This window comes from Citrus clementina, unplaced genomic scaffold (genome assembly GCF_000493195.1).
Source record: "Citrus clementina cultivar Clemenules unplaced genomic scaffold, Citrus_clementina_v1.0 scaffold_9, whole genome shotgun sequence".
In the NCBI taxonomy this organism is placed as follows: Eukaryota; Viridiplantae; Streptophyta; class Magnoliopsida; order Sapindales; family Rutaceae; genus Citrus; species Citrus x clementina.
Genome location: NW_006261964.1, coordinates 5,482,614 through 5,506,508, shown reverse-complemented (window position 1 = coordinate 5,506,508; position 23,895 = coordinate 5,482,614). Strand labels below are relative to the sequence as shown.

The 23,895-nt window shown below is 32.2% G+C and overlaps 2 protein-coding genes across 3 annotated transcripts; both read right to left on the bottom strand.

Annotated features, from left to right (window-relative positions):
- Nucleotides 1–9,549: 9,549 nt before the first annotated feature.
- On the bottom strand, nt 9,550–12,801 carry LOC18032760 (probable inorganic phosphate transporter 1-7). The gene is made up of 2 exons (XM_006420151.2): nt 12,688–12,801; nt 9,550–11,351 (listed from the first exon to the last, which is right to left on the bottom strand). Exon 2 carries the CDS (start codon nt 11,314–11,316, stop codon nt 9,703–9,705), a length of 1,614 nt encoding a protein of 537 aa, XP_006420214.1. The 5' UTR covers nt 11,317–11,351; nt 12,688–12,801; the 3' UTR covers nt 9,550–9,702.
- A 6,641-nt stretch (nt 12,802–19,442) lies between these two features.
- On the bottom strand, nt 19,443–23,415 carry LOC18032695 (serine/threonine-protein phosphatase PP1). 2 transcript variants are annotated; one of them, XM_006420150.2, is made up of 4 exons: nt 22,795–23,415; nt 21,114–21,673; nt 20,804–21,025; nt 19,443–19,868 (listed from the first exon to the last, which is right to left on the bottom strand). In XM_006420150.2, the coding sequence occupies exons 1-4, from the start codon at nt 22,967–22,969 to the stop codon at nt 19,845–19,847; spliced, it is 981 nt and encodes a 326-aa protein (XP_006420213.1). In that variant the 5' UTR covers nt 22,970–23,415; the 3' UTR covers nt 19,443–19,844. The 2 variants fall into 2 exon arrangements, with proteins under 2 accessions (XP_006420213.1, XP_024035328.1); XM_024179560.1 differs by lacking the exon at nt 19,443–19,868 and adding an exon at nt 19,880–20,690.
- Between the last annotated feature and the right edge of the window lie 480 nt (nt 23,416–23,895).

Genomic DNA, 23,895 nt, shown 5'->3' with positions numbered 1-23,895 from the left:
TGTAAGGTACATAACTATCTTAAAATCGTTCAATAAAAATCTAACAATTATAAAAAAAATAAAATTATATTACTTTATATTTTTATAACCGTTCGATTTTAATCGAACGATTATAAAATAATTGTGTATCTTACATTATTACGTAAGGTAACTAGTGCCTAATAATAAATAAGAGAAACGATGAGTTCGGTGGTGGGACGAAGGTACAAAATCATAAATGTTAATTCGATTTGATTTTAATTTGAAGTCCAAGTCAACGAGTCAGCCGATATGTCAAAAATTGAAAATATCTTTGTACTTTATTTATTAGCCACCGAATCGATGTTATCATATGACAACAATTAAAAGGACTGTCACATGAAAGACGGGTAGACTTTGCTTTCAAGATTACAATTAATTTCCTTATCACACATATTAATAGAAACAATGATCGTAACTATAGGGCTGGTAAAATTTGAGAAGTTCTGGTTAGTCGATATGAATATAATATAAATAAATAGATATAAGTTATTAAATTTAGTATGATTATTAAGTGAGTTGGGTTTGAGTCGATATTATTTTTTTCATATCGAGTTAGAATTAAAGTTTTTAATCTATTTACTCGATCAATAACATAATTATATTTTTTATTTTAAATTAATTCGTAAGTTCTTGTCATCAAAACTTAAATATTGGACACGATTATCTCTTTTAATTTTTATTTTTTGGAAGGATGAACTTATACACAATATTTCTGTGTTAGGTTAGGGTTTCATTCAGACACAATTATTAAATGTGTCATGTTTGAATTGACTTAAATTTGACGTGATACCAAACTGACATGGCACGAGTACGATAACCCATTTTACCGGCTCTAGTTAAGAATATCATACCATGAGTTTTGAGTAAAATTTACTATTGTATTATCTTTCTTATTATTAACTATTTTATTTACTGCCAATCACAGATGCATTTCCCAAATCAAAAAGTCCAATAAAGCATCTACTTAAAAAAAAAAAAGTTAACTTTTAATTATAAAATTTTTCAATAAAAAAAACATAAATATGGATTTAAATTTCAGAATCGTAGAATTTCATAAAATCTGATTTTTTTTATCAAACTTTTTATAATTTATGAAATTATTATTAAACCATTTAACGAACGAATGACACATTATTTTAAAGGTAGTCTCCTGAAAAAATTATATTCCCATCAACCTTTATCACTAATTATAAATTTTTGTTTGAAACGTTTAGATGGAAGAGAATCCTAAACCACGTGTATAAATTCTGTGTCCTCATCAATCGCTCGAAATTCTAACCTTAGGCCAGTTTTCACTAGTGTTTTTTTTTTTTTGGTCTTTTGCCCTTTCAGATGACCACAATCTTTAACACATGTAGATTCAGCCGTTACATTAGAAGTACAAATGATAAGTTCTTTTGCCGAATTTCTTAAAAGCAGATGTGTGTCCAGCTAATTTTAATTCGTTGAAAAAGCTAAAAATTCTCCACAAAAATTGTTCTTTGAAGCTTTAAGAAGTTAGACAAGCTCGAAATACCTGCCCAATATTTGTCACATCATTTTATTTTCAATTGTCCATTTCAGAAAGTCTGCAAGAATGTGCCTGCCTGCACAATAGTCACACGCTTCATCTCTTTGGCTAATGCCCTTACCGCTCCATGTGCCCAAGCCTAAATCAAAATGTGGGATTGTGGGGCACTCAATTAAACCCAATTTCTGAGGCTGCAATGCAATTACTTTCTAAAGTGTAAAATTTTTATTCAAACCGTCATCATTTGCACTTTCTCTTATTTTATATATATAGTCATTTTTTAATACGAATATTTTTTTTTAATATGGGCACGCTTTTAAACTTTGCGATTTAAGAAACTTAGTTTTTTAAAATTATTAAATTGCACAGTTTTATAATTCATTCAAACATAAGCTTATTAAACTCACGGTTTAAGAATATGTCCGCATTAAAAAAAACGTGAGTGTCCACACTTGAGAATATATATACACGCACTTTATTCAAGTAATGAATTAGTGAGTAGTAATATCTTATTCGGACATAATTAATGATTTAGCAAACGATATTACTAATAAGTATTAGTGTCATACAATGCTAGTTCATCTAAAGCTGTGTGCAATAGCATTTATGAAACACTAAAGAATAACATGTGTGTTTAGTCGCTCAATCACTTTTTATATATATATGTACACACACACACACAATTATTAAAACATATTTTTATGAATATTTTCTTCTCCACCGTAGTGAGAGGAGAATTCAACAAACGTTGAACCTACTCAAATTCGTAGCGGCAATTTATGATTTTTTTCTCCACTTAGGCAATATCAATCCGCAATTTAGGGATATAATTTACATTCCCCACTTGCAAGATTTTCATATCAAGTAGAGGAATAATCACTAGCTCAGTACATTTGCACACCACTTGTCACTCATTAAACCGAGAATGTTTGTAGGCATTACCAAATTCTAATGCCTTTTCTTTTTGCTACTTTGTAGCAAAAGAATAAAAGTTAAGTGCAAGTTCATTAGCTTCTAGTACTTCTTTCTATAAACTGTCTTTTGTAATATTTCAATGAGTTAGATTCTCATGGTAGCCTTTGAAGTTGTCAATGGGTTATGGGGGTCTCTGTTACTCAATACTTTGGAACTCTTTAAGAGTATATGGGGGTTTGAATTAATTAACTTAATAGTTACGGATCCTTGTCAAAATTTTGACTTGACCTAAGTGAGAGAATGAAACTAAGCTACGGATACTATGTGATATATATGACTCACATGAAATGGATTCGGTTATCCCTGTATCGTATTCAAAAAGTTGACACGAAAGGCCGAGATTACCCACAATGTGCTATGAACTCATTACTCATTTGGGCAGTGATGATGAAAAGAATAGATTCTTCAAAGGTGTAATTGCTAGCTAAGGCATTGCCTTGAGCCACATATTTTCTCAAAATTTCCTTATCACATGGAAATTGTAACTCATTTTTAAGACCTGAAGGGAAATCCAATTCAAGCATTTGGGGTTTTAGCAACTGATTTTGTCTTATTTGTAACAGCAATCGATCTTACTAAATACATTACATTGTTAAGAAACCCAAAAAGCATACAAACTCTTGGGCAGAATAAATGGACTCTAAAAAGGGGAGTGGTAAAGAAGGGCTGAAAGTCTTAAAAGCTGAGATGAGGTGTAGATTGAAGACTGTGTCCTACAGCAGCCAAAGAAAAAAATGATTATCTACTATATATCTTTCGGGATTTGCTTACATATTTTCAAATTTTCATATATCACAAGAGAATCTTTCTTTATTGACTTCAAATTATGGGCTTCTAGACGGTTAATTGTGGATGTGAACACGGAGACTTCTTAGAATTTAATTTGGAATTTTGTGACGAATTCAGCTTCTCTTTGCATAGATGAAGGGTGCGCTTGGTTTCTTCTAAAATATAGAGATGGAGAAGTTATATTGTGGTAGCGCAGTTACTGGAAATGCACTTGAAGATATTGAGCCATTTACTTGATCAAATTTGTCAACATTTTAATTTCAAGTCTCAATTTTAAATTTGCCCATTATTTTTTATATTAAAAAAATTCCAAACTCCTATAATTCCAAATACTTTCAGTGTATACTCCATTCATTTGAGCGTACCCAAAATTTTATAAAAGGCTAGCAAAATTTACCTACCATCTTGATAGAGTTGAACTTGTGACCTTATCGGTCAACATGCAACCTAGCTTACCAAGTGGACTCAACTTTTTAGCATAGCTACTCTATATTGTATTGCTTTGTTGACTATACGTGTCTTATTATGAAAAAAAGACGGGGGAGGCCCGAGGCCATTTAGTATCTGAGCTACAAGTTTGCTAATGGCTTCCATATATGATACCATAATATGTGGCTTTATTATTCAAACACGAGATCTTCGTTTTTGGATATCTTCGTTTTGATACATGATAGTGAAACCACTCCACTAAAAAATTTAATTAAACTAATATTTAGTCAACTCTTGCGCGCGCACACACACACAATATTAAAATGTCCAATCTTTACCTACTGGGTATGACTTGCGGATGCATATATTGCAATCTTTAATTGTGGAGCTAAAGTGTGGGCTTCTCTACGCAAGTGGAGTTCACCCTGTCCGGTTATGAATGACCTCTACTCTTCAATCCAAGCTCATGATGTTCAGACTTCAATTCTGGTGGCTCCACGGAGGCATGAGCCTGCTGGTTTCTTTGTCAGGACTCAAGTGAGAGCAGAATTTAATAACGTTGCAGGACCAAGAAAATGAAGTCAATGAAATTAATACAATTTGATATCATCTGAAATGCCTTTTCTTTTTTTTTCAATAGGAATTTTGTTTAAAATGTAGAAGACAAATTAAATGGGAATGGGTTGAGAGACAACTTGGCATCATCCCTTACAAGGAGGGTAAGTGCAAATACATGTATGCATACTATTGTTCACTTAAAGAGGGAGATTTAGTTACTCGATCGTGGCATATATATATATATATATATATATTATTTCAGTTAGATTCTCAAGATGTGTATCTGTTAATTTTATAGGAGTACATACTCATGCGGCAAAAATCCAATAAATAAAATGCGTACACACTACTATAACCTCTCAAAATTTCTCGGCAAGATTTTATAACCATAGCTAACGATGTTTTAGGCTTTTTTCCTTAGGAAAAAGGAAATATGACACCTTTTGATCGGCTAGAGTACAAATGTTTTCATCACAGTTGACTATTATTTGTTCCGTCCTCTAATGAGAAATGACACAAGTGCAAGAGCCTCCCTTCAAATCTAGGCTCAAGCAAGTCCATGTCAAATTGTCAGTTGGCCAATCCTTATCATCATCCAAGCATGTTGAGTATTGATCACTGCCCTTCAAAAAATTTGATAAAATTATATGTAATTCCTAGGGCCCCTTTATGCAAACAAGGTATGGTCCGCCAGCTCACGCATTTATCATTTTTGAAGCAAAGGATTGTATCAGATGATGGATGACTTCAATGGTGAAAAGTCAATTGTTTAACACAAGCATCTAAATTTTATGCTAAAAGCTGTGACTCTTTGCAGTGTGGAGTTTTTGATTTTAGAGATGTTTTCAAAGGGGGGGTTTAGCCGTGTTGGCCCTAAATTATGCAAAGAAATCATGAAACCGGGAGACCTATCTTGCTAGTTGATGATATGAAGTGTAGAAGCTACGTTTTCCTAATATTATTTTGGTGCGTTGGGTACTAAGATAGATAAATGCGGCAAAATGGAAGTGCGTGAGTTATAATTACTAAGGTCTTTAAGTGGAGGTTTCACGATGAGAAATCATAATTGGAAAGTGCATTTTTTTTTTAATATCACAAGAAATTGAAAATAATTATTGGGGATAAATTGACAAACATAAAAGTTTCTTGGCCTAACTAAAGCACCTTTAACAGTGTAAATCACTCAAATTTAATGGTAGTGGTCCTAGTGGATGCCTAAATTGGGCTCCTCCTCCATGATACGATAATTATAGAATTTCAAAGGGCTAACTCATGCTTAAAAGTTAGCTAAAAAATTTAGTGAAAATTACTTAATTCAAAATTTATTCTCAATTGATCTAATAAATTATCCATAACAATTTCTGTCACATGTTGGCTGAGGATGATAATGGGGAGGGGAGGGGACCGACATCTTCGTAGCCATCCCAAATATTTTATATATGTTTTAGTACCCTCCCCATCCCCATTAAAATTGCTTGAGGGGAGGGGATGGAGATTCCAAATAATAATACTTGATCCCGAGGGTCCTTGTTCCCCAATTAATTGATATGTTTTTAGTTTATGAATTTGATTTAAATAAAGTTTGGCAATATATCTTGCACTAATATTAATTCATTACAAAAGTCACGCTGTAAAATATAAATCATTAGAATAATTATATTTATCAATCTTCATAATCCTATAATAAAAAGAAAAAAGAAAAAAGAAAAAAGAAAAAACTTTCATTTCAATAATGAATTAAATAAAACTTGATACAAAGACTTAAAATAAATGAGATGAGAACGCAATGTGCTACTAGGCTATAATGAGATAAAGACGAATAGGGTACTGGCTGCAGTACGAATAATTTGGAAAAGATGATTGAGACTATGAGAGAGTGGCTTAGAATTCGATTTGTGGATTGTGTGTTTGTGAAGTTATGGGCTTTGGGCAGTGGTTAAGTTTACATTACATCAAAGTCTTTAAATTAACTAATATTTATTTATTTACATAAATATTTCAATATTTGTTATTTACACTAATATTAAATATTTAATATTTTACAATTTAAATTTTATTGTTTGTTCGCCAATAATTCTAGAAAAATAGAAATAAAAATTGAGAAATGGGGAGGGGATGTGGATTCCACCTCATCCTCATTCCTTCCCTTAATAAGAAATTGCATATGAAATTGCCCCTGTGTTCTAGTTGAGTGAGGAAAATTCCTCAAGGTTCCCTTCTCATGAGGATTTTTGCCATCCTTAGTGCAGCATTTTTTTTTTCTTTAGTTCTTATCATGTGGTAAGGAAGTGTGAGCTCACTTGTGTATGAGTCCAGCTCTGATACCGTATATAAACCCATGGGCTTAGCTCGTACTCAAATGCTTACTTAATAATTGATAGTTGCTCGAGCCTTTTATATTTAGCCTAAAATTCATTCTCAACCAACGAGAGATATTGTCACTAACAATAACCATGTGCGGTATATATAATTCAAGAACAAAAAAATTTGTTATAGTTTGGATGGAATGCATCCACTTATTTTTTCTTCAGATAATTGATTGTATTTATTATTTTAAATGTCCAATAATTCAACTATTAGTTATCGTTGGACTACCACGTGTTGATAATAGCGGTGAAATGTGTCAACATATGATTTGTCTATTTTTTTATTTTTAAAATATATTTAATTTTATTCTTAAATAATCATATATATATTTATGAAATCAAAATTATTTTTTTATCATAATTAATTTTAAAATTTACCAAATATCAAAGAATGAGACTATTTGAACTCATGAAAATACTTTTTGCACCCACTTTTGTATAAATCATTTTATTATTAAAATGTCCAGAAGCAAAATTTCTTTAAAAAAAAATTAATTTCATCAATCAGACTCACTCTTTGAACCCACCAACAAAGCTCTAGCTCTATTCTCGTATTAAACTTGTCTCTTTATCTTTGAACTGATGTAATTAAATATATATATATTTATTTATTTATTGTAGTATTTGTAACACAAGAGACTTAGGTGGCGTTTGTTTTTTTGTCTGAAATCTGAATAGACCTGAATTAGTCTGAATTCTGAATAGGTCTGAATGTCTGAATCTGAATAATATGTTTGTTTTTTTGTCTGAATCTCGAAAAATAAGTATTAAGTTGTTTGTTTTTTTCAACTTAAAAAACTGAAAATATGTACTTTTACATTTGTATCCTTATTAAATTTGAATGTCAAATAAATAATATATTAAATACCACAATATTTTAATATTTATAAGTAAAACTATATTCAAGTGAATACATAATTATTTTAGAATTTTAATATATAAAATACCATAAAATTTAAATTTTATCATATATAATATAAGAAAGAAAAAATAGAGATATTTTTATGTGGGGTAAATATCTATGGGTAAGTTTTGAGATAGACATGAAAAATAAATTATAAAATAGGGATATTTTTGACATTAGCAAGTAATTGACTTAATTCAGATTTCTCCATTAAGTAAAAAGCCAAAAAAATTAGCTTATTTTATTAAGTCAAAATTATCTAAAAAATCTCATTAAGTTATAAAAACAAACACCTCTAATTAACTTAATTAATTAAGTTAAGTTACTTTAAGTCATTAAGTTAAAAAACAAACGCCACCTTAGATAGCAATATTTTCCAGGAGATTTCATTTGTCTTGCATAGAAAAATTTATTACTTTGCATCCGGTGCCACATTTTTCAAGCAAGTATATAGCAGAAGAGCAAGTTACAAAATTAATTAAACTTTCAATTCTAAAAGATGTCGAGGCTATAGGTTTTTAAAATGGAATCTATATATAAATTAAAAAATAAAAGAATTATTATAGAAATAAGGAACGGAAACGAAGATGAATTGTATATCTAAAGGAAAAAAATAATGTGAAATAATTAAAGTATAAGTGGGATATAATTTTTGGACATTCATGGGTTAATCAAGCAAAATTTTAATAGAGGGTATATTAAGAAAATGTGTGCAAAGAAAAATTTGATGGGTTCAAGTGGCCTCACCCTATATCAAAACAATATTTATTCACAACCAAAGACAAAGTACTTTCTTAAATAAGTGATTAAAAAAAAAAAAACCTATGGAGCATAATTGTTAGGGTGTTCAGAATCCAATCGAATTTGCTCAATTCGTAGAAATTCAATCTGCAAAAAACCTATCCATTAATTTGTGGATTGTATTCAATTGAAATTGAAAAATTTACAATCGTCAAATTGGATATATGAATTTGTTTCTGTAAATCTTTAAAAAAATTATAAAATAATAATGAAAATAGTTTTTTAATATTTGATTGAAAGAGTAAAAAAATTATACTTGTGGCACTGTTAGCAAAGTACCATACAAGCTATTATCTACATTCGTATTCATATTAATCTAAATTCGAGTGGGTGATCCGATACTATTTTATTGATTTTTCTCTAATATTGTATGACTTTCATAGCACTAATAATGAGGTTGTTATAGATCCTTAGATTTAAATTTTTTAATCATCACTATTAATTTAATTTAGTAGAATAATTAATATGTAATCTTCAAGTTGCTGATAAAATATTGTTTTATGGATATAATTTTATCTTTTATTAATTTATTCATATTTTCTAAATCACCAACAAAATTAAAAATTAAATATGCAATACATACATACATACATACATATATATTACGATAATATAGTGTTAATATTGTTCGTTTTTGTTATTTATAATAGGAACAACATAATTTTGGGTTCTTAGTTTTATTCATTGGCTAATTTTTCATTTTCAAATTACTCATTTGCTAAGATTGAGTTAATATTAAAATGCATATACTTTTTAAAGAAAGTTAAATATAGAAGTTTAGATAAACTATACTTGTTCCTTTTTTATTATTTAATCTTAATAAAAACATGTTTAACCCATATGATAACTGGTAAAATAAATTTTAAATAATTGAAATTAAAATGTTATCCAAACTACTTATTTTATGAACTAGTGATTAAATATAACATACATATTTATGCCACTGTTATTGTTGTAATTTTTATAACAACATCATAAAATGCGGACAAACTGTTATGTCGTGTGGTTTAATAGAGTTAATTTTTAATACACTATAAAACCGTATAGTTTAATAGTATTAAAAATTGGCTCTATTAAACTTCACGGCTTAAAAGTGTGTTCGCATGAAAAAAAAAGCTAGGTATTAACCTTAAAAGGTAAAGATGAAGTAAATGATCGAAACGTATATATTTTAAAATTACACTAAAATCATAAATTTAACACACACATATATAGTATAGTTGCACTTGGATTCAAGAGCAAGTACATATATCTACATTATTGCGCTCCTAAGTAATTAAACAAGAAATCAAAAGCACCATTGATTTTTCACATAATCTGAATATCTTTAGTATCTAAACTTGTCGAAATCACACCGGAACAGTTCTAGCTGTGGCATTCGCCGTCTGGTCTGCCTCGTCGTTCTCTTCATTCTCACGGGACAACTCCTCAAGCGATCTCCCTTTTGATTCTGGCACACACAGAGTACATATCATGCCTACAAAATTGACAACACCAAGCATGATAAGCGAGTTCTTGACTCCAATCCCAGCTGGGTACCCGGCGTCTCTCTTCGTGGGGTCTTTGCTTTGGGCAGCGTATAAGAAACCAAATGCACCAACAATAGCCCCAGCCTTACCCGCGGCGGCTGATATGCCGTGGCAAGTTGATCTCAATCTTGCCGGGAAAATCTCCGCTGGCACAACAAATGTTGTGGCATTTGGTCCAAAATTCGCAAAGAAAAATGTCAGTGAGTACATAATCACGAACCCGATTCTGTTAGGCTTCAAGGTCCAGTGATGGTAAGGGATAGCGAGAGCAAACATAAAGACTGTCATGAAGAAGAAGCCCATCATTTGGATGGCGAACCGCCCAATGTAATCAATGAAAGCAACTGTGAACCAATACCCAGGGACTGTGCTGCATAGGGCTATAAGTGTTTGTGCCCTAGCAATCTTGTACACTTCATGAATCGCATTCATTGTTGCTGCGGGAGGAATCCATCCGATTGCACTGAAGATATCTTTTTGGAAAAGGTTCTGGCTGTAAAATGCGATGTCTAGTAAGAACCAAGTGGATGTGGTTCCGAACAAGTGAAGGCCGTGGCGTTTTAAAAATTCCCTGGAGAATAATCCGAAGGAATTGGAATCCCTTTGGGATAATTTTGCTACCTTGTCCTCCTCAGATTCAAGCTCCACCTGCAAAACCTTCGACATGTCGGCGGCGGCTTGTTTTGCGTTCTTGGCAACGAGAGCTGTGTAACGAGCCGTTTCAGGCATCCGCATACGCCAGTAGTAAGTAAGAGCAGCGGGGAGAGCACCAACCATTAAAACAATTCGCCACACGTAGTCAGCTTCTGGCGCCGTTGAGCCCACAGGATCAACTGAGTACGGAGGGGCCTTGAAGTGATGATCAAACGCTGATGAAACTATTAGAGCTACAATCCCTCCAGCTAAAATCCCAAATCCTTGCATAGCGAACACCGCAGCAATGAAAGCACCGCGAGTCTTCTTGTTTGCGTATTCAGACATAATTGTAGCTGATAGCGGATAGTCACCACCAATACCGAAACCAAGCCAAAACCTGAAAAAGCAAAGAGTTGCAATGACACCCTTTGCGGATTTTCCGAAGGACAGTCCGGAGGCAATTGAGCTGATGACCATGAGGATTAGTGTTATCCCGTAAACTTTTTTGCGGCCTAATTTGTCGCCAAGCCATCCGAAGAAGAGCTGGCCGGCTAAAGTACCACACAATGCGACACCGTTTACAGCAGCTGACACGTTGGGAGGCAATGTACCGGGCTTTTTTGCACCATCGACGTGGTAGTAGATGCGACCGAGTAACTTCGTGACCAAGGAGATGCAAAACAAGTCGTATGCATCTGTGAAGAATCCCATTCCAGCAATTACAATTGCTGTGAAGTGGTACAATTGAGTCTTTGCTACATCAAGTGCATTAAGCACTGTCAGTTGATCTCCAGCCATGGCTAGCTAGAATGCTAGATACTATGCCTTCTTTCCTGCATAATTATAGGTGTTGATTTAATTATTTGCATCAAAATCGAAAGAAAAAATATATCAAATGAATTTTGTATTCTTCTTACTGTCCTGGCCTAAATTTTTTGTGAACAAGAAGCAATGAAGTCTCACATACACGTACACTTCGTCAATGCACGTGCAAGCAAAGTCATCTCAATAATGCATCAAATTGAAAATCAACAAGCTATGCACGTTGTTTCCAATTTAATTATTATTTGCGTGTGTATGTAAGTGAAACACACAATTTCAAAGGACAAATTAAAGAATAACAATGACGTATAACATGTTTACTTTTCAAACGAATCAACATGTTTCATGACAGACTATTGATGCTCTTTTCCGCCTTCAACTTTTACTAGTCAAATATGTATTTCATTGGATTTTTTTTCCCCTCTCTGATTGTTATTTATTCTAATATAATTAATACATTGTGACCGCAACTTGAAGAAAAAAATACACCAGAAGTACTCCAGTCAGACCTAATAATTATTTTTGAAGTTGACTTTAATCACTATTTTTAAAAATAAAATAAAATGGAAAAATCGTCGAAATTAACAGTAGAGCTGAAGCTACCAGTTGCTTAAGGAAAAATCATTTTCTCGCAAAACATAAATGCGAAGACATGGGCTAATTAAGAAGAAGCCGGCCGGCTTCTGGTGTCGGAGCTATTTACTTGAACATAATTATATTAATTTGATGAACATATGACTATGAGCATCCTCCATACACAACATACAAATATGTAATTCGGAGACAAGGGGATAAAACAAAATATAGTGAAACTAGAACAAGAATTTATAGGAAAATATCTACATACTTAATCAAGGATTTAGCAAGACGAGGTAAGGAGTTCATGCATCTGCCGCTTCACTAGAGAAGGATGAGAGAAAAAATTGGAAAAAAAAAAAAATCTCAAGTGCTCTTAGTATAAATATTTTCTTCAGATTTTGGTTACACGTGTATGCAAGTGACGCATGTAACGAGTTTCTAACGAAAAAGATGAATATGCAGAGAGTACGGAGTATCTAAGATGAGGATTCTGGTAATGATTCTGGATTTTTGGCCTTTGCAGTTCCAAAAGAGATGAAGCGTGACCCACCATTAATAATATTACAATAGAATTAACAAACAATATTCTTAAAAGTAATTATCTAAAAAGTGGTCCTGGGTTCCAATAAAAACACTTCCCCAAAGCAAAACGAAGTTCTCAGCTTCATCATGTACATCAAAAGTTTAAAACAAAAGTAATAGTGTGTGAGTTTCGGAGACACTTACACACGCACACACAGAGAGAGAGAGAGAGAGAGACTGACTGACCTGTACTTGCAGCGAAGGAAGGAACTCAAGGAAGGGGGATGGTGAGAATTTGGTTGTGTTGGCCTGCTATTTAATAAGTGAGTGAAAGGGCAGAATAGTCCCGGCATCTAATGGCATATGCCCTCATTTATTTATAGACAATATATATATATATATATTTTTTCAGAGAATATTTTTTAAAATCTGAATTCAGGTCAACGATTAATTTGAATTTGTCATTGGCTTATACAGCTTTGTTTTCTGACTCAATTACTTAATTTTACAGTCCTGAAAATTAACTCTGCCAATTGCCATGTTATTTTCTGCCGAATTTTCTCTTGTGGATCATAACATACCAATTTAGTATACAAAATTCCAATTACGAAATTGCATTCCATCAGGAGACTATTCTCAATTTCCTGTTTGAGTGAAACAAAAGAAATTTCCATTACACTAAAATCCCATATGAAGAAAGAAATTGGCGTTTCTTATCCTATCTTTCGTTTGGAATTATTAATAAATAGCTGGACAAGGGCTGTTAATACATGTTATTTATCTGCTAATTACCTTAATCATTTGACAAATATACAGTAATTTGATGCTCATGCACATGCATGTTGGCTAGCAAACCAAAAACTATGACCCATGATTCACAGAATCAGTGTCTGCTAATCAGGAGACCAAATTCACAATTATCTTTTGGCTCATTGGTTGCAAAGAAGTGAGCGCCTTGTTTTAGTTTTGTGGCCACATATTATAATGAAGGCAATTTAAAAATGTAATAGATAATTCTTTTTTTTTTTTAAATTTTTTTTCCAATTTATCCACAAATAATTAGAAGTATACATACGAAATTTTAAATCGAAGATCTTTTTCAATTACTTTTAGTCTTTTAGTGTAAGTTGCAACCACTTAAAATAAGGTAAAAATAAGAAATTAGTTGTATCGAACGCACTTATTTATTATTCATTTTTTATATTATTCCGTGAAGTTATAAATTATACTATATGTAACTTAGAGATTGCCTTAAATTAAAGAGAGCTTTTGCCACATGCTGCTAGGCCATTGATTGAAAAAATTCTCTGGTCAAATCGAGAAAATGTCATGCAGTTTCTGTGAACATACGGAAAATTTGAGCTGTTTATTTTATTTTACTGGACAGCTTAATTCGTGTCCTTATTTACAAAATTAAGAGTGTCCACACTTATAGTCAACAATTTGAACCCCAGCAGTAGATGTGAACAACGCTACAAATAAAATATAAGAGCAATTGATTGAGCAGATTGCCAAATTTTTTTTCAAAAAAAAAAAAAAAAAAAGGGAATCCTTAACATCGTATAAGGTCATTATATTCAAAGAGCATCATATTAACAGTATTTGATGTTGCCGGCTTGCATATAGCTAGACATGAAAGTTTACTTAAATTGATACATTTGTATTGATACATTTGTGTCCTTATATTATTTTATAATTTAATGATTATTTTCTTATTGGAAACTAGTTGGTATAAATTCTATCTACTTGCAGAGAAAAGCGCCATATTATCAAATTCAATCAATTCGTTAAAATTTTATTATTCTGTCACCATCTTGATTAGGGTCAAACTTACGATTTAGTTAGCTTGTACACAAAAAAATTCACTGTACGTAAACATCAAAGAATCGTGGGTGTTAATTAAACATCGATTTTTTTTCCCCCAACAATGCATTGAAAAATTTTCTACGCATTCACATTATTAGATTACTTGTAACGTTAATTAATTTCAGCCGCGTTCACTTGATGCACACGGCTAATTGATTATTTTGTAAGATAACCTTATATTCTTATGTCCACAATTGACTGATCATTAGCGTAGAATTGGTACATGGGGGGCATGGCCGATTATTTTGAAATTTATGAATCCCTAATTCAAATATTAGCAATTGCAATTCCAATAAAATATCAAATTATCAACTAGTTAATCTGTTAGGCAGTATAAACCGTGATAGCATTAACCCTAAATTAATATTTTTATGATACATGTGAATGATGTGATACAAGCTATTCACTATCGGCAAGTTAAATGATTAATTGTTAATATGTTGTAAGATTTTGATATACAATTAGAATACTCTCCCATCTAAACACTTATATTACTTTTGATCTTTTACGAATCTCGTGCCACGTTTATTTTATATGAGATTTGGCAGTTATTGATTGCTTGTGCTGTGTTTTATAAATTTTGATGACATATAATATTATATAATAAAAGAACCAAGCCTCATCAGCTTACCTGTCAGACTGGATTGGAGCACGAAACCAAACTTTTAAAGTCAACAGCGGCTAAATTAACTTTTTCTATTCAAAATTTTCAATCATCAAGTGCCTTGCCCATCCTCATTCCTCAATTGAAGTCTGAATGATATTGGAATGTAACTCAAATAAGGACAGTCAAGTTATGGTATGAAATTACGAGGATAGAAATTTAATTTTGAAATTAAATCTTTTGGTGCCTTTGTCAACTCTATTTTGCACGCGTACAAAATCTAACAAGTATTAATATGAAATGAAGAACTATAATAGTTTTGTAGTATGTAAGAGTATTTCTAAAAGTCTCTGTAAATTTCACACTTAAAATATCTATTTGTTTACTTATGTAATAAATAAAAGAGTGAAAAATATGATATTCTCCAAAAGACTTTTCAAATAAAAATAAGTTATTATTTTAATCAAATAATTATTTTAAAAAAAAGTCAATAGCAATTAAAGCATTTCTCTTTTTTTCTCTAATAAAAAGTAATAAAATATAAATTAAAGAAGGAGAAAACAACTCTTTATATTTGAAGAGAGAGAATCATTTTTTATTTGAAGAATTTCAATTGAATTATCTTTTGGAGTCTTAAATGTTGATGTGACTCTTCAAATAAGTAATAAAATTTTATTTGAAAAGTCTTTTGGTGATACTCTTCCTATCAAGTATAGTTTGTGTTGGCTGTGTATGCACATTGCTTTCGTGATCATGAAATTTTTTATCTTCATCTAAATTTTTTTATAGAGAAAAAAATAAAAGACTCAATGAACTCAAAACTAAAAAAAAAAAGAAAGAAATATATTAAAGAAAAAAATGTAATTAACAATATGGGTATTTCAAAATGCATATACCTTGCATTGATATAGGTGATGAGATAATGAGGCAATCAAATTGAAAAAAAAAAAAGAATAATATTCCTAGCTTGGCATAACCGAAATAATGAAGTATGCTTTGGAAGTCATCTATCGAAGTCAACTACAGACTTATGCCTTCAAGTCTGAATGCATACGTGGTTACATCTTTTATGCCACGATAACGACTGGCTCCCAAAATTATTATATAATTGTTTTTGTACGGTCAAAGTTAAAAAAAAATCCGATCAAACTGCAAGTTTGTTACTTCCGTTTGAAATTTGTTTTATTGAACTTAATTATTTTCCCTTACAAGTTAGTATTAAATATTGATATTTTCCCTTACAAGTTAGAAATAATTACACACAAATTAACCCATTTATAGTCGTAACATCATCTTACGTTACACAATAGTTGACTCTGTGTTAATCTTATGGTTTGACTATAATTCTTTTGCATTATTATTATTATTATTATTATTTTAACAATACCTAAATAAATAATTAATGGATATTCAGAGCATAACATTGTGTTCTCTACTTAACCAATCTCAAGCACTTTAACATTCTAATTACGCATTACTTGCTCTAATTAATTATTTAATTTAATTAATTTAAGCATCAATCGTCGTCCAATTTGCCTTTCCCATCACTTTAACCTCACGTGAATCCCTTTGATCTGTCAATCGAGCATACCTATGCACGTACGTAAATGCAACGCATTGGATATTTCTTTTTCCTTTTAATTATTAAAAAAAAATGTCTTTTATGACGAAGTGAGTACCAAAAGGACAATCCAATACATGATGTGAAACGACAATTGTGTAGCTCTCCTTAATGAGTTTCCTCGAACTTTAATTTTAGAAAGGGCAAAAAAAGAAACTGCGAATTAGTGAGACAATTAAGATTTTTTTCGATTAATTAATTAATTAATAAAAAAGTTGATAAAGACAATTAGACGGTTCCCATCAGGAAACGACGCCGAATAGGTCACGTAAATAAGGAAAAATAGTGTGAACTGAATAATGAACGTGCCGACTACGTGCCACGTGGGGCTCAATCGGTCAACGTCTTTTTGGTTAATTAATTGTCTGATCCGGACTTTGTGGACGGGTTGATGACGTGGCAACGCGTTTTCATTCAAACTGTTGTCGTTTTCGTTGATGCCTGGCTTTCGGGGCCGCTTGAAAGTATAAATATATGGTTTGACGATGTTAACATATATGATTCTTCCATAACCGTTAGATTTTCATTCAATGGTTGTGGAAATAAGATGATATATAATTTTATATTTTTATAATTATTAATTTTTCATCCAACGACTGTGAAAGAATCATGTATCTTATATGATAATGTAAGATAATAATCTCTTAAATATATTAATTGTAAAATAATTTTAGTGGATTGAATTTTTTTAAAATAACCCTAGAAAATAGAAGCTGTATTTCGCTCTACTTTTAACTGTGAGAGTTGACAGCTCCATATATATATATATATATTAAGACAATTTAAATTTTAAATACAACGGTTGGATTATTATGCAAATCTTGTACAACAGGTGTACTTGATTGCCTTTTAAGAATTTTTTTCTTTTATTAGTAAATGAAACAAGTAGTTGTTTGTCTCTTGGCCTTGGGTGAACATTCTTAATTATTTTATAATAAACTACGAATTTGAAGTTTTGAAATAAGACTTTAGCAGAATTACAATAAAACTTCTCTATAATGATATTATATAATTTTCTTATTGCCATAAAAAAATTTGGTCTCAATTTAGGTTAGTTATAAATAAAAATAAACTCTATATAATAAGTTATAATTTTTAAAAAATCCCTTCTTGAGGAATTCGCTTCCACATAATAATAATTATCTTTATATCGCAAAAAAATATATACTAGTTTTTTAAATTATGTCCATCTCTTTTATTAATATATATAACATTAAATTTAATATGCTTCATCAATTAATTACTAATGCAATACATACCTTTTTTTCATATCACACGCACTAAGCATAACTAAGCTAAAATAATAGTTTTTGTAACTACACTTTTATTAAGTTATAACCTCCTCATAGTAATAAACTTTGTTTGATCCTAACATTATGATTATAGAGATATTTTACTGTATAAAAAATTACAAATGGTGAAAGAAAAAAAAGTAATAATTTATTACTATTTCATGATTTTTTATATTCTATATTCAAAAGCAAGTAAAATTAAAAAATAATGAAATACAAAAAGAAAGAATAAGAAAACAAGAATAATAGTTGATATGTCATCAAATAAAAAATAACGAAATTTAAAAGCGATGATATTGGTTAAATAAAAATTCATATGCCTCATATATTTTATTTGTATTATTTTGTGTTGATTTAACATAAATAATTTAGGACTCTATTATTTCTCTATTACAAAATATAGTGTCCATATTGTATGAATGTTAGAGTTTTGAAATTTCTCAACGATATCAACTTGGAAAAGAAAAACAAAGAGAAAAAACCAAACAACTTTTTCGAGTCTCTTTTTGAGTTGTGGAATTTCTCGTGAGTCATTCCAAATCTCACCCGCTCCGAATGAAGACTTTTAAAAACACCATCCGCTTTAGAAAAAGCCGCATGCGGTGCGCTGTGTGACCACCAAGAGACTTTTAACAAATTTCTATTAAGAGCCCAACTTATTCCCCAGCTTATCTAGAATAATGGCCTCTCAATTCCAATTCCAATCAAAATGCAGATATAAAGACTTGCTAGGTCTTCGACCAATTTTGTTTAAAGAAAAGAAAAGAAAAGAAAAGAAAAGAAAAAAAAGGTCATTTTTATGGCTTTATTGGGTGTGTTGGACCAGTCTTTATTATCATGGAAACTTTTGGGATCGTTTTTCATTTCAGTTTACCCTCAAGTCAGAAAATTTGCATTGGAAATGCTTTGTAGCATTCTATAAGATGCATGCTCTTTGAGAATATTTTTTAGTGGTCCATTTAGTAAAAGTTTCATGTCGTATTTACAAGACTTTTGATTAATATTTTTTGTAAGTCCTGCTTGAAAGCAAAGCGTGTAGATAAGGAATAGTCATCTTATTCATTTCCGTTTTATTTTGTGGCCGTCAATTAGTTCAATTCGTGAAATCTTTTTCAGGCGGTACAAAAAGTATGATTAGGTAGCCAGTTTCGTTTCCCTTCACACAATGCTTTAAAAGAATATAAATGAAGATAAAATGAGATCAGCACATTGCACCATCCATTTTATAATCTTTGTGGTTCAAATAGAAAAGAAATATTTTCTAAAATTAAGAAATTTTCAGGGGACGTTGGGGGTGATTCTCCAGCAGGGTCCAGAAGAAATAGCTTAACAGTTCAACCTGAGCCCATAAAGGGCCAAACATAAGCAATCCGGCCCATAAAGTGGTATCAAATTTCACAAATATGCCTTGCATTATCAGCATACAGCTAATCGGATAGTTAATCGTGTCTTAAACGAGTTAATTGTATTATCAAACAGGTGACCTGAACCCTTCCATGACAGCTCCAGATTTTAGAAGCAATCAAGAAAGATTCCATTGTGTTTGCATCCTATAGGCACCAAAACAAGTACTAGGCCACCATGCAAAAGGGTTGAGGGGCAGGAGATCTCGGTTACATACGATGAGAAACACAACACACTCATCCCCATTATGATTACATAATACATACACCCCTGTGAATTTTTTCACGCTGTGATTATGATACAATACGGCTTCTAAGGAAGAAGCTGAACAGAGAGGAGTCAAGAGAGGCCACAACTTACAGCTTGTGTAGCTAGCACTCATAATGTACAGAGGGTGAGCAAAACAAAAAAAAGATTACATCTTCTGAAAAAATTTTCTGGAGGAACATCCTTTATCCTCTGCTGCTCAACAAGGTTGACAACACCAACGGTTTGCCTCGTTGGGACATACTATTGGAACCCAGATTTGTTAGATTGCTATTTCTCACGATGTTCTATACATCCTTGATCTAATACAGCTACTTTCTTCAGAAAGCTCCATTTTAGATCAAGCTTATTAAACCTTTGCACCAAGAAACGACTGAGAGAAAAAGGAAAGACATTTATAAAGATTGTGGCGAGTTTTTAATATATAAAAGCTGAAGAGTAATAAAATGATTGATACTAAAGGAAATTTTAGCTAAACGTTAAAAGGAAAGGCTATCAACCCTTCCAATTATGTGTCTAAGAGCCTGTATCGAATGGGAAATGACAACTGTAGGAAGTAGAATGTTCCAAATGAACTCACAAGCATTGAATTCAAAGCCTCCAACCTTTTTCTATTCTATGTGTGTCAGTAAAATTTCACCAGAGCTTCACTGTGAGACCCATTTTATTCTTATTTCAGGGATACTCTCACATGTTGGTGAATGAGTTTGGAAACGCATTATTAGGCATTTATTATTCCCCCCCCAAAAAAAATGAAATACAAATAGTTATCAGATAGTTATGGTAAGTCAATACTTTCATTGTGTCTCTGTTTCCAGTTTGATCTGAGACCTGCACATCAGATCTCAAACCCAAGACCGGAAGACCCTGTAAATTCAGTTTGCAATATAGAGAATAAACATGACTGCGCATAATACGTAAACAGATGAGTTAACAAACCTAGTACTGAAAAGTTCAAGATATTAGAAACTGTATCCTTGGACTAAATTTCTCAAACAAGGTGGAAAATATCTATTTATCATTTTAGTTTTAGGTGGATGGGAGCGTTTGAATGTATGTCAGTTACTTGAAAATACAACGACATATTTAACAAATAGTGGCAAGTAATATAGTAACGTAATTTAACTTGTAGTAGTGAGAGGTTCTGTTTTCCTGAGATCATTTGATGTTCCACAGTAGACCATATCCCCTAGTCCTATACCAATTGTGATGATATTTGAAAAATAAATAAATAAATAAGCGCATCAACACACCATCAAACCCAAAGATAAAGTCCATGTATTTTGGAATGACAAGGTAGGAACGTACCTTCATTCTACTTGGAGGAGCACCTGACTTAACTGTAGTCGTGCTCCCAAAACTGAACTTTGGCTTCTTATCTGCAGGCTTTAATATCTGAAAAGAACACATTAGTGTCTCATCCACGCTCATCATTGCACCAGCATTGTCAAACTCTCCACAGTAATTAGGTGCTGAAAATATAGTTATGAGCCGTCTATTAGCAAAAAATTCATATCCATCTTCCACAACCTGCCAATTATTAGAAGAGATAATGAGTAAAAGGCATTCTTAAGATGTCTCAGTGCACCAAGGGCTTAAGTTTTAAGGCATCTCAAACCTGGTGGGCCCGACAAATTAACTCGAGATCGTGCTTCTGAAGAAACTCTGTCACTCTATCAGCACCAAAGACATATGAAACTCCTCTATCATTTGCTTCCCAACCTTTAATGTCGTTACTGGGATCCGACCATAGGAGATCGCAGAGCAAACCACTTTCTGGGACATCAGTAGGTCGAGGTAAACTCCTTATCTGGTTCAAATTGTGCAAGTCAGGGGAAAGTCCACCATGCATGCAGAGTATCTTTTCATCAATAAGAGCTGCCACGGGCAGGCAGTTGAAACAATCAGTGAATATTTTCCAAAGTCTGACATTGAATCTCCGTTTACACTCATCATAAAATCCATAGACACGGTTTACCGAAGCACATTCATGGTTTCCCCTAAGAAGGAAAAAGTTCTCCGGATATTTTATTTTATATGCAAGGAGAAGGCATATTGTTTCCAGACTTTGTTTTCCACGATCTACATAATCCCCCAAGAATAAGTAATTGGAACGAGGAGGTAACCCACCATATTCAAAAAGCCTCAGAAGATCAGAATACTGACCATGAATGTCTCCTGGGTACCACAACAGAAATAATAAGTCAGAAATACATAGAGAATTTTATCCACAGACAGCCAAAAAACATTGAATAATACAAATCTAGAAGAACCAATTGCTCCATTTTTTTAACATATATTCTCTTTTAGGTAGCATTTGAAACCTCCCCATAGATTAAACAGTTCAAGAATAAAGCACTTCGAATGTTGTTCTACAATGTTGACATGATTCTGGAAATTCAAATATGTTTTTTAACTAGGGATAGACAATGACTGAAGTCATGGGATCATGGTGGACGTGGGTGTTACTACATTATTATGAATCCAAAAGAGCACTTCCATGGAAAGAACTGCAAGTTTTACTTTTCAGGGTTGTAGCGATTGTTAAAGTCTTCAACCTGACTGGCACGAGGCAGGTGTAAAAGGAAAAGTTAAAGCTCAATGCCTGTTACTAATCTGTGACTAAGAGGTTGAAAACATCAAAACAACGAGCAATTTTTGGTTTCAAAGAGGGTAGGAACAGGTTACATGTTGAAGCTCAATGCCTGTTACTAATCTGTGACTAAGAGGTTGAAAACATCAAAACAACGAGTAATTTTTGGTTTCAAAGAGGGTAGGAACAGGTTACATGTTGAGGTTTGTGCAGATAAGAACAACCAAAGTTCAAGAACTGCATCCTATGGGTTTTTCGACAAAATTTCAGATCAGCAACTGCAATACCAATTTCTCTCTAATACCCTCAGCTAAGCTTAAGAGCTGCAGTCTACTAGAAACAATTGCAAATCTTATGACTAAAAGTAGATGTTCCCCAACCAGATTCAATAAATAGCCGTGAGGTTCCTAAAGTATGCAAATAATCAATTCCATTAACAAAAAGATGAAATTGTACACAAAGGATCAATCTACACAACTATAATTAATCACAGTCACCTTCAAAGCAAGTAAAATTTATCATAAAAAATTTACATACACTTCAAGAACATACATCAAATGTAGTCAACCCCTCAAACTGCATACAATCATCAGAATCAAAACTTTCAACCACCCAATTCATAACAACCAAATTCAATCATAACCATGATCAAACAAACTAAAAATTAACAATAAAACTACATGGAGAGGGCGATGCAGAAAGATACCACAGATCTTGATAGGAGCTTCAATCTCTAAAAGGTTGGGCTGCCTCAAGAAAATACCCTTAGAGACAACACAAAGCTGCCTAATCTCAGACTCAGATAACTGCACTTGCTTCCCTGGTTTGCCTCTGACTTCAAGAAGCCTCCTGATCACACCGTCAAGAACAGCAGGATCCATTTCTTGAACTCTCACACCACTCTTCTTCTCTTCTCCCTTCCCTCTTCTTTTTTGTGTTTCCACTCCGAATTCAATCTCAAGAATATCTTAAAAGAAGGAGAGAACAAAGTAAAGAAGAAGAAGAAGAAAAGGTAAAGAAGAATAAAGAAGAACGGAGCATCCTCGGTGAGTTAGAATTGTCAAAAAGATTAATGGGGCTGTTTAATATTTGCATGCGATCGTTTAAATAAAATCAAATGGGACTTTTCTTTGAGAAAGAGGAAAGAATTGTGGTCCGTTCAGATGAAAAAGAAAAGTAAACCGAAGAATATGTTCGTTTGAGATTGAAAGAAAGAATCGCACTCACCGTCACAAACTGTAGCTTTAGTATCAATTCTTTAAACAGTGGACTCAACTCTCAAGTGGGCATTTGAGTGTTACAAAGGTGGGTAAAATTGGGACCTCGTGAATACGAAATGCAGAGTCAGAGAGATAAGTACGCGGAAAGCAACGCCGACGCTTGCATAAGGCAATAACGCTCGGATCCCTTGTGTCTTTGTCTCTTACCAAATAATTTTGGGTTCGATATAATTTAAACAGTTTACTTGAGAGTTATGAGTAGTCAAATTTTCTTAAGAATTTAGTTTAATAATTTATCAATCGTTATTAAATGAGTTAATGTATATATATATTGGGTCTGGAGAAATTTATTCTTATAAAGAGATTATAACTCTATAGTATAAAAATTATTATCTTTGCTTAATTATTACTAATACAAGTGACATAGAGATAAATGGTGCCATATATTAATAAATTAATAAGTGGATCAAATTCAATGTATAGACATTAATAAATTGATTATTTTGTTGACCAATTATTAAGTGCCTATGCTGACCAATTAATACATACCCGGAAGTTGAATGATGTGGTTGCAACTTTAAAGAACA